Genomic DNA, 9,135 nt, shown 5'->3' with positions numbered 1-9,135 from the left:
TAAAAAAAAAAGCGTTCGTCTAATGCTTCTCGCAGGAGGAGCCGTGTGTTTGTTGCGAGAGGGGTAAGATCACTTGCTGTAATCCACTTAGGATTCTCATCACTCGACAGGTAGTGTGGCAGAGGCTGGTCGGGGTTGAGGTCTTGAATGCGAGCCAAAAAGAGTTTCACCAGAAACTTCAACCGGCACAGGACGCTCTGCCTGGCATGTTCGTTTTATCTCTCCAATTTGCTTGAGTACAGAGAGGACGTGCACTAAATCATCCTTGCGGTTTGCCAGTGAGAACTAGCTAGGTGTCTTGTTAACGCGAAGCTCCTGCTGGTTTCGCTCTTCGTACCATACTGTAATTGCTGGCCATTTCAAAAATATTTGCTCCATTGCGTTTGTTAAGCTCAGGAAGCGTGACGTCGAGTATCCAATAAGACGAGTTGAGGCTCCCTTTGTCTTAGACTTTCAAATAAATTGCCCGTTGTAGAAACATGCTTAATCTGGAATATAGTCCTCGCAATTTTTGATATCAGGTTAGCCATAGCAGGATTCGCCTCAGCGCTCGCTGTATCATTCACACCACATGATGCTTTCGTAGCGGCATGAGCCATGTGGGTGAAGCACAACTCGCAGTGCAAGTCTAACTCCGTGCGCAACATCGCCATCACGTCCCCTCAAGCGCCGCTAGTAGCACCGAAAAATTGCATTTCTTCGGGCCAAAATTCTTAAACATGTGCTCCAGCCATGCTTTAAACGGCCCCAAAATACCGCCTTCTCGATCACCGTACGCTGGGTTGAACTTTCTTGTCCCCAACAATACAGACTTAAATTGCCACGACTTGTGCACGAGGTAGACTCGCAGCCCCAAAAACTTATCTCCGGTAGTCTTACATGTCCAGAAGTCCGCGACTAGCGTAAAATTCGGATAGGCTTCCTTATTCTCCTCAAGAAAATTTATTACCTCATTCCTTGTCGACGTGTATAGCTCAACGAACAGCTCCACGACGATCTTTGCGTTGAGTGTGGGCTTCATCTAATCCTTGACTAGTAGTGCTTGAATGAGGTTTGACTCCTCAAACTCCCCCAATGGAAACGGCAGGTTATTGTTGATTATCTGGAGTGTCTGAAGTGTTGCGGCGAGAAAAACGGTGCGCTCGGTTGTCTAAGTGTTCGTTTGGACAATCAGAAGTGGCATTCTTAGGACACGTGGTGTCTGAAGCAGGTATAAGCGTGAACCCGCGGAAGACTGAGTCAATTGAGAAATACCCAAACCCGACGAACAGAATAGAGCAATTGAGCTTTCTGGGGTTAGCAGGGTATTACCAGCGATTTATCTGTGATTTTCGCAACGATTGCTCGTCCGTTGAGGGAATTAACGAAACACCCACGCCTTGGTTGTGGTCTACAAGTGTGGAAGAAACTTATTTGCATCTCAAAGTTTCGGTTCAACAGGCGCCTACGCTAAAGTTACCAGATTTTGAGCGACCATTCATTGTAACAACGGATGCTTCTAGAGAGTGCATTGGAGGGGTTTTATCTCAGAAGTATAGCGATGAAGATCATCCAGTTGCGTTCTATTCCATGAAGTTGGATCGGCATGAAAGAGGCTGGCCGACGAATGAGAAAGAGCTCCTAGCTATTAAAATGGCTACGGAGAAGTGGCGCTAATACCTACATGGCCGTCCGTTTGACGCATATCCGCACAGTTGGGCATATTCCTGGATGTTGTACCATCCACGAGAGTCTTCAACGTTGGCTAGGTTCCTCACGCATTTCTCGCAGTTTACGTTCCCATTTCGCCATGCTAGGGGCAAAGCGAATGTAGTTGCAGATGCACTATCGGGTCCTCCACCGGGTGGACAAGATACGGAAGAGGATAATGAACCACCGTTACCGGATGTGACCTATGAAGGCTATGACTGTGATGAAGAATGTGCCAAGAAGGCATCACAGACTCATGATCATATGGTTCAAGTATCAATGATCTGTCATCTATCAGCAGATGATTTACACCTGTTACTCGACGATGTCGATTTGCAGGGGGATAATCGTCCTATTGGTTTACCGCAGCAGCAAATCAACACCGTCAATTACCATTTCGTCTCATCACACTTGGGACCGGAGACGAAGAAAGCGTTTCAACAAGGCTATGCGTCCGACCCTGTATTCAAGCAACACTGGTCAAAGGGACAGACAAGGAAAAGTTCGTAAAGCATAATGGTCTTCTGTTCTTCAAACAGAAGCAAGGAGAGTCTGGCTTCAGATTGTGTGTGCCTAAGTCCAAGAAGCTTTGCACGAATTTCATCACAGAGTTCGATGGCAATACATCCGTGCATCCGGGAAGTAGACGGACGTATCCGAAATCAGCACAATGGTACTATTGGCCAACGATGGATCAAGATATCAGAAAGTATGTGCGTACTTGTGAAACGTGCGCAAGATGGAAGTCCAGATGTCAGAGAAAAAAAAGGGTCTGCTGATACTAATTCCAGCTCCATTGGAACGTTGAGAAGTGGTGTCTATGGACTTCATCACGGGTTTACCAGCGTCAGCGGGGTTCGATGCGATTTTCGTTGCAGTAGACAAGTTGTCTAAGCGTCCGAAGAATGCACCGACCTATACGACTGCTGATGCAAAATACACAGCTGGAGTATTCTTTAATGCTGTTGTCAGGCACCATGGCTTACCGCTAGTGATTATTAGTGATCGAGATCCAAAGTTTATATCAGACTTCTGGAAGTCACTCATGACGCTGATGGGTGTCAAACTGAGTATGACTACGGCTCATCGAGCTCAAGCTGATGGCCAGATAGATCGTCAAAATCTAGTGCTCGAAGATGAACTGAGATGCATGGTGTCATATCATGGAGATGATTGGATGAAGCATATCGGAATAATATAGTATGCGCACTCAACATTGGTAAACGCGTCGGCTAAATTGGCTCCATTTGAAGTCGACACAGGCCGCAAGGTTTCTAACGTTGTGGCAGAAGAGATGAAAGATCTATTCCGTAAAGAAAGTGACGTCACACTCGCCGAGTACGCAAAGAACTTTGCGAAGGAACGCCAGGAGATCGTAGAACGTGCCCAGAAAAATTTGAAAGAAGCCCAAGATAGAAGGAGTACTACGATCGCAACCGAAGGCAAGTGGTGTTCAAAGAAGGTGACCAAGTTTTACTTGATACAAAGAACTTACCACTCAAGACCGTCAACGAGAACACAGAGCTAAAGAAGGCGAAGTTAGCCGAGATAGAACGTATGATAAACGACAACGTGGCAAAGCTGAAACTTCCGTTGTCAATGAAGAGACTCAACCGGACATTCAACATGGAGTTGTTGTCTCATCAGACAAACACTACTCAGTTTCCCAAACGCCCAATTCGAAAAGCTGTACCGTTGATCTTGGACAACGAGACGGGAGAAAAGCTCTATATCATCGAGCGTCTTATCAAGAGAAGGACCAGACGCTACAAGCAAGAATGGCTCGTGCAGTGGTACGGGTTGTCAAGACATGAGGCAACCTGGTAGCGCGAAAAACACCTTTCGTAATGACGTCAACTCCTGGAAGGGGTTAAATTCCGCCAAGGCAAGGTCAGCCCGGGGAGATGTCATACCCGCATCCGGCTTGCTGAGCAAGCAAGCCAGTGAGCTTGGTTGCAAAGGCTCTGGCTTGCTTGCTCGCAGCCAGAGGCCCCACGTCGCTGCTTCTGTTGTCTTCAAGGCCAACAGCAGCAGTGACGGCACATTTCGTTCCAATGAACATGCATATAAGAGAAAGAAAAGCAAAAGAAACAAAGAAAAGAAGAAAACAAAAAGACAGGAGGGTAGGAACACAAAAATAAGTAGACAAGAAGGAAACACCTGTGCTCGCCTAGGCGCACATGAATTCATGCATTAGGAAGTAGGAATTCACTCTTAAATATACCCCCCCCCCCAAGACTCGAGACCAACACCTACTCCGGTTCACCTGCACAAAACCTACATTCTACAAGGGACCTACACTTTCCTACGGCAAACACTCTACGGAGCCCCAGTCATCCGAGTACTTCTCAAGTATCTAAATGTTTACGTTTCCAAATATCCGGACAAGAAAACAGCAGTGTTTGAAAAGTTCACCCTGGAACTCGGAGATGAAAAGTTGGCGAAGAAACTTATTAGAGCAAGTTTTGAAGATGTAACAAAGGATATCGCCAAGAATCTGCAGGTAGCGCAGCTTGAAATGTGGCTAAACAACGGGAAATCTGCTGACGACGTGTTCAACTCGCTGAAGCTTCATTACACAGCCAGCGACTTCTCCCACAACCCACTTGGCAACACGTGGGTCTCGTACACGAATGCTATCGTCACGAATGACCCCATTAAGACTCCAGCACTGTTCGCAAACTTGGAAACTCGCCTCAGCGACAGACGTTTGCTGCAAATCCTCCAAATGGTGAAGACGAACTCGACCATGAAAGACGCTGCTATCAAACTGGAGACGAAGTCGATCCACAAAATTTTCACTAGTGGGAATTCCCCCAAAGATGAGAATTGCTCAGGAGCACCCGAGAAGAAAAGTCGAGCATATTGCATTAGTGCCACACCAAAGATCCAAAAGTCTTTGGCAAAGATATTTCAACGCTTTACAAAAAATCTATCGACTTCAATCATTTACTGCATCTAATTCTGTCAATCAAAAAATTAGATTCACCGTGTGTTCAAGCACTTTCAAATTCTCTTCTAATCATGGTTCCGTGGAAGAAGGCTGCAGCAGAGAAGAAGGTTGGAGCTAAGAAGAATATTGCAGCCAAGCGCTGTCCAAAGTGCACGCGAGTCTTCGCGAACTGCTACTCAATGAAGCGCCATCTGAAGAAGAAGAAGAAGAAGTGTGATAAACGGTCAAACGCGAAGCGCGCCAATGATAAAAAGGAACGACGCAAGATTGAAAACAATACATACTATATTCGCCGCAAGTGGAACATTTCGCTTGCTAGCATGTCCACTAGCAAGGTTCTTGACGTTCTTCTCAGCAAAATTCCAGAAAACCCAGAAATGATATCAGCCAATTTATCGGAGCGTCTTCGTCTACTTTTTTTAGGCAGGATGCAACCGTAGATATGAATACGTAGCCAGCTGCCCGTCTTGAAGCGTTTATAAAAAAAAGTCTTTTTCATATTTGTTTTTGTTTTACCTAAATCGCAAAAAAAAAGTCATAACCAAAATTCTAGTTTGTTCACGAAACTACTGTACACACTTTCTAGTTTTACATTACGGGGCACCGTAAGGATTCTTACTTCTAGCAAAACTTGATCTTACATTTCAAAATATATTTTTATTTTCTCCAAAACCGTTCTTAATGCACCAAAATCATACTGAATTCACAGAAGATACTCTTACAGAAATCGGAAAGAAACGTTGGCATTTATAAATATCTTTCGATAAGAAGCCGAAGACTATTTCAACTAATAGCTATTTGCACACAACTTTGCTTATTCATCGTTCACCCAGCAACTGATCATAGCCCTCAACTTGCCCACGCTGTTTAATCTGGAGGCGCCACCTGAAGTAGAGTTCCCCAGGCAACAAGAAGCTGAAGCCGCAATTCATCGCTGGACTAAAGGACACAACTTCAATGAAACGAGGCTGCAGATAAAAAGAAATGACAAGGGCGACGTTCGCTACAGACGTTTTGGATGTGATCAAATGGGGAAGCCAAAAAATACGCGGAAGATAGCCGACTCAGATCGAAAGCGGCCTCTACGCCGGACTAAACGGTCTGGTTGCCCAATGCGGATCAGTATTGTTGCAACATACGCAACCAATGCTGCAGGATCATGGAGAATTGTCCACACCAAGGGCGGAAGCAAAATGCATAACCATGCAGCTTCTGATGACATACGTCTTCATGTCACCCATCGCCAGCGGGTAGCAAGACAGGCAACGGTTGCAGGGATGACGAAGTCCAATCTCATCCGTCTACAGACTCAAGCTGGCGTTTCTACGTCACAAATTCATGCTACCAAGCTCTTAAACGACCCCAACACCTTCGTTATCCCGAAGGACATATCAAACGCTAAGAATGCTGCCAGATCTGAACTTTTTGGCAACGAAGACGAGCAACGAAGCATTATTCGAAATGTCGGACAGTAAAGGTTTTCTTTTTTCGTTCGAGACGGACCCTGATACTAATCGACTTCACTAGGCCGAGCCCGATTTTGAGTGGGCCTTCGTGCAGCTCAAGACCCTATTGGAGCAGAATCACATCCCCTTACCTAGAGTTATCGTCATGGACCGCGACCTGGCATGTACAAATGCCACCGAAACCGTGTTTCCCGACTCCGACAAGCTGTTGTACCTCTGGCATATCCGACGTAATGTCCATGCTCAGGTAAAAAAAAATTGGTATGAATCAGGACAATTTGGCGGTAGATATTTTCATGGCGAAGTTTGATTCAACTGTTTCAGCTGCTTCACGTCACAACTTTGATGAAGGATGTGCTGAACTTCGACGTTTGAGTCCGGACATGTGCAACTATCTAGAGATAAATTGTGGCCATATAAAGAGAGTTTGTCAGCTTTTGGACGAATAATTAAAGTCATTTTGGCTGCAGGGACACCTCTACTGTTGAAGGAACACACGCAACGATGAAGCGCTGCTTAAATAAGTCCAGAGGTGATTTGTTACGTGTTTTTCAGGATCTCTTACCTTGGTGGATGAGGCAGGCTTCAATGAACAAATACAAGGACGCTAATGACGCTCGCAACATTCCAACTATTGTTCGCGGCGACAAAAACTATTCAAACCTGGTGAAGATTATCACCGTGTGGGACATACAAGAGACTAACAAATTGTGGAAGAAGGCTCATGCAATTGTTGTTCACAACGTTGCTAGAAGTGACTGCGACGGAACCTTTCGAAAAATTCATGGCCGTCCCTGCCTTCATGAGCTCATGGATATTATTGAGTCAAATGACTCACTCAAATCGACACCAGAGCACTTTGATCGTCATTGGTGGCTACCTACGGCTCGATCAATCTTCCATCCAAGGGTCGATGACCCAGCTGTTAGATCAAGACGACAGCATCAGGATCGTACACGTATCCATCGGGATGGGTACGGTAAAATAGCACGCGTCGTGAGCCATCAGGGTTTGAGCTCATTGAACAGAGCCTTGGGACGCAAAATGCAAATGCGTCTCGACCTTTCTCGTTTACCGACCTTCTCACGAGTGAAGACACTGCTGAGTCCGAGCCCACTTTCTTGTCTCCACGGTCTTGGGGTTATGCTGGACTGAACTCACCCACAAGCTATATACATACATGTACCAATGCATTTCCTGTAAAAGGATTCTAAAAAAAATATTTTTTTCGTTCTCTTTTGTTTTGTCATAAATAATTCACATGACAATGTTTTTTTTTCTTTATAAACTCGATGATTGAAGTGTCTTTCGATCTTTGGTATGACACTAATGCCATGTGCTCGGGCTTTTTCTGCTCTGGTGCTCCCGTCAGGGTGCTCCTTAGCAATTCCCCCAAAGATACGTTGGAGCTGTTAGGACTTGATGGTGTGGAAGACAACGTTCTCATCAGCCCCTTGTTACAAAGGTGGAAGAATTACGTAAACGATTTCAACGAGAAGAACCCGAATCATCAAGAATCTTGGTTAAACCGCTTCGGATAGCGCATGGATGGTTTGGTGTGGAAGCGTGATCGAGAATGGAATGCAAGTATCAAGCACCGTGGGAGTAGCCAAGCAGGTGGAGCGCCCGAGGCTTATGGAATGGATAGAAATGGGAAAAACACCCAGCGTGGTCTTTAAGTACTTGCAACGAAGCCGGATAAAAGACCCTAACCAGCCCAAAATACAAAGAATGGGTAGAGTATCTGAATGACTTCAATCACAGGTATCCGGACCTAAAAACGGCGGTGATTGACGGAATTCGATCAAATTACTACGACATAAACCTACTGCCGATTCTTAATGCTGCCAAGAAAGATCCCAGCACGGAGAAATCGGCCACGCAGTTGTAGAATGCGCTGATTGGCAAATGGGTAGCTGAGAAGAAGGAACCTGCACAACTGATACGTAGGTTCGGTTACATGGAACATACCGATGAAATGATCCAGCGATATATTAACAAGCTCAATGAGGTACGCTTTAAGAGTCGCCACTATAGTACGACAATTCATGTAGTTTTTTGCCATCAACAAATGTGATATATTTTACTTGTCGAGTCTTTAGTTGAAAGCCCGAAACCACGAGATGTGGCCCATGCGGTAAGCAATACGGCAACCACAGCTCCCAGTCAGAAGAAATTGATCACAAAAAAAGCAGGTTACACTTGCGAACAAATATGTGGATCGTACATGGAGGTTCACTTGCCGCTTTCCAAATCAAAACGTGATCGCGAGCTCCGGAAGTAGTTTGAAGCAGCGTCTGTGGTTACGAGGAAGCTTTAATTTTGAACATTCTGCACAACGAGGTTGGTAGATGCAGACCATCACTGCGGCGAATCCCGTCGTCTAAAGCGTTATTCATCTCCATGAACACCGCTCTTGCTATGCATTATATTCGCCATTAACCATCCTGTTCGCGGTACACCTATTGCGCTGCTGATGCGTATATGGTGCACACCAAGAAGAATATTTTGGGATGTGAATTTATCCCATCTCTAAATATATGACATACATGTTTCTTAAGCAACCATAAGGTACGCAATCGGCTAAATAATTAGGGCGTGTTCGTGATGACAGGAAAACATAGTTCTGGGAGGGAAAACGTCGTTTTGATCCAAAATCCGAGTCGCGAACACAAAAATCGCGAAAGGATACTTCAGATGCGGAACGATGTTAAATCAGGTTGACACCTGATTTCCAAAGAATGAAAATGGCATCTGTCGATGTTCCAATTTTTGTCTGTGCTGACAACAAGGGGTTTCCTTTTTTTATAGTGACATGATCTGGAGTGGGTGCCACTTTCGTTTCGGACGGATCAGAGAGCAAACTCAACATTACTCGGAAGATCACAAAGTCGTCAAAGAAGCAGACTAAGTCCAAGAAGAAGCCAACACACACCAGCAGGTCATCTACGACCCCACAACCGCAAGTCAGCAGCGCGCAACGTGGGCAGTTCACGAAGAGTTTGACTTGCTGGATATTTACTGTGA

General features: G+C 45.4%; 3 protein-coding genes across 3 annotated transcripts; 2 read left to right on the top strand and 1 right to left on the bottom strand.

The window, feature by feature from the left end:
* Positions 1–652: 652 nt before the first annotated feature.
* Positions 653–1,021, bottom strand: PPTG_03267 (hypothetical protein; the record flags this gene model as incomplete). Its single annotated transcript, XM_008895944.1, has 1 exon — positions 653–1,021. One exon carries the CDS (start codon positions 1,019–1,021, stop codon positions 653–655), a length of 369 nt encoding a protein of 122 aa, XP_008894192.1.
* A 3,186-nt stretch (positions 1,022–4,207) lies between these two features.
* PPTG_03266 (hypothetical protein) lies at positions 4,208–4,651 on the top strand (the record flags this gene model as incomplete). Its single annotated transcript, XM_008895943.1, has 1 exon — positions 4,208–4,651. One exon carries the CDS (start codon positions 4,208–4,210, stop codon positions 4,649–4,651), a length of 444 nt encoding a protein of 147 aa, XP_008894191.1.
* A 3,435-nt stretch (positions 4,652–8,086) lies between these two features.
* On the top strand, positions 8,087–9,019 carry PPTG_21256 (hypothetical protein; the record flags this gene model as incomplete). Its single annotated transcript, XM_008896509.1, has 3 exons — positions 8,087–8,119; positions 8,211–8,245; positions 8,920–9,019. 3 exons carry the CDS (start codon positions 8,087–8,089, stop codon positions 9,017–9,019), a joined length of 168 nt encoding a protein of 55 aa, XP_008894757.1.
* Positions 9,020–9,135: the final 116 nt, after the last annotated feature.

The sequence above is a fragment of the Phytophthora parasitica genome, assembly GCF_000247585.1.
Source record: "Phytophthora parasitica INRA-310 unplaced genomic scaffold supercont2.4, whole genome shotgun sequence".
NCBI lineage: Eukaryota > Oomycota > Peronosporomycetes > Peronosporales > Peronosporaceae > Phytophthora > Phytophthora nicotianae.
This window is presented reverse-complemented; position numbering and strand designations above follow the sequence as displayed.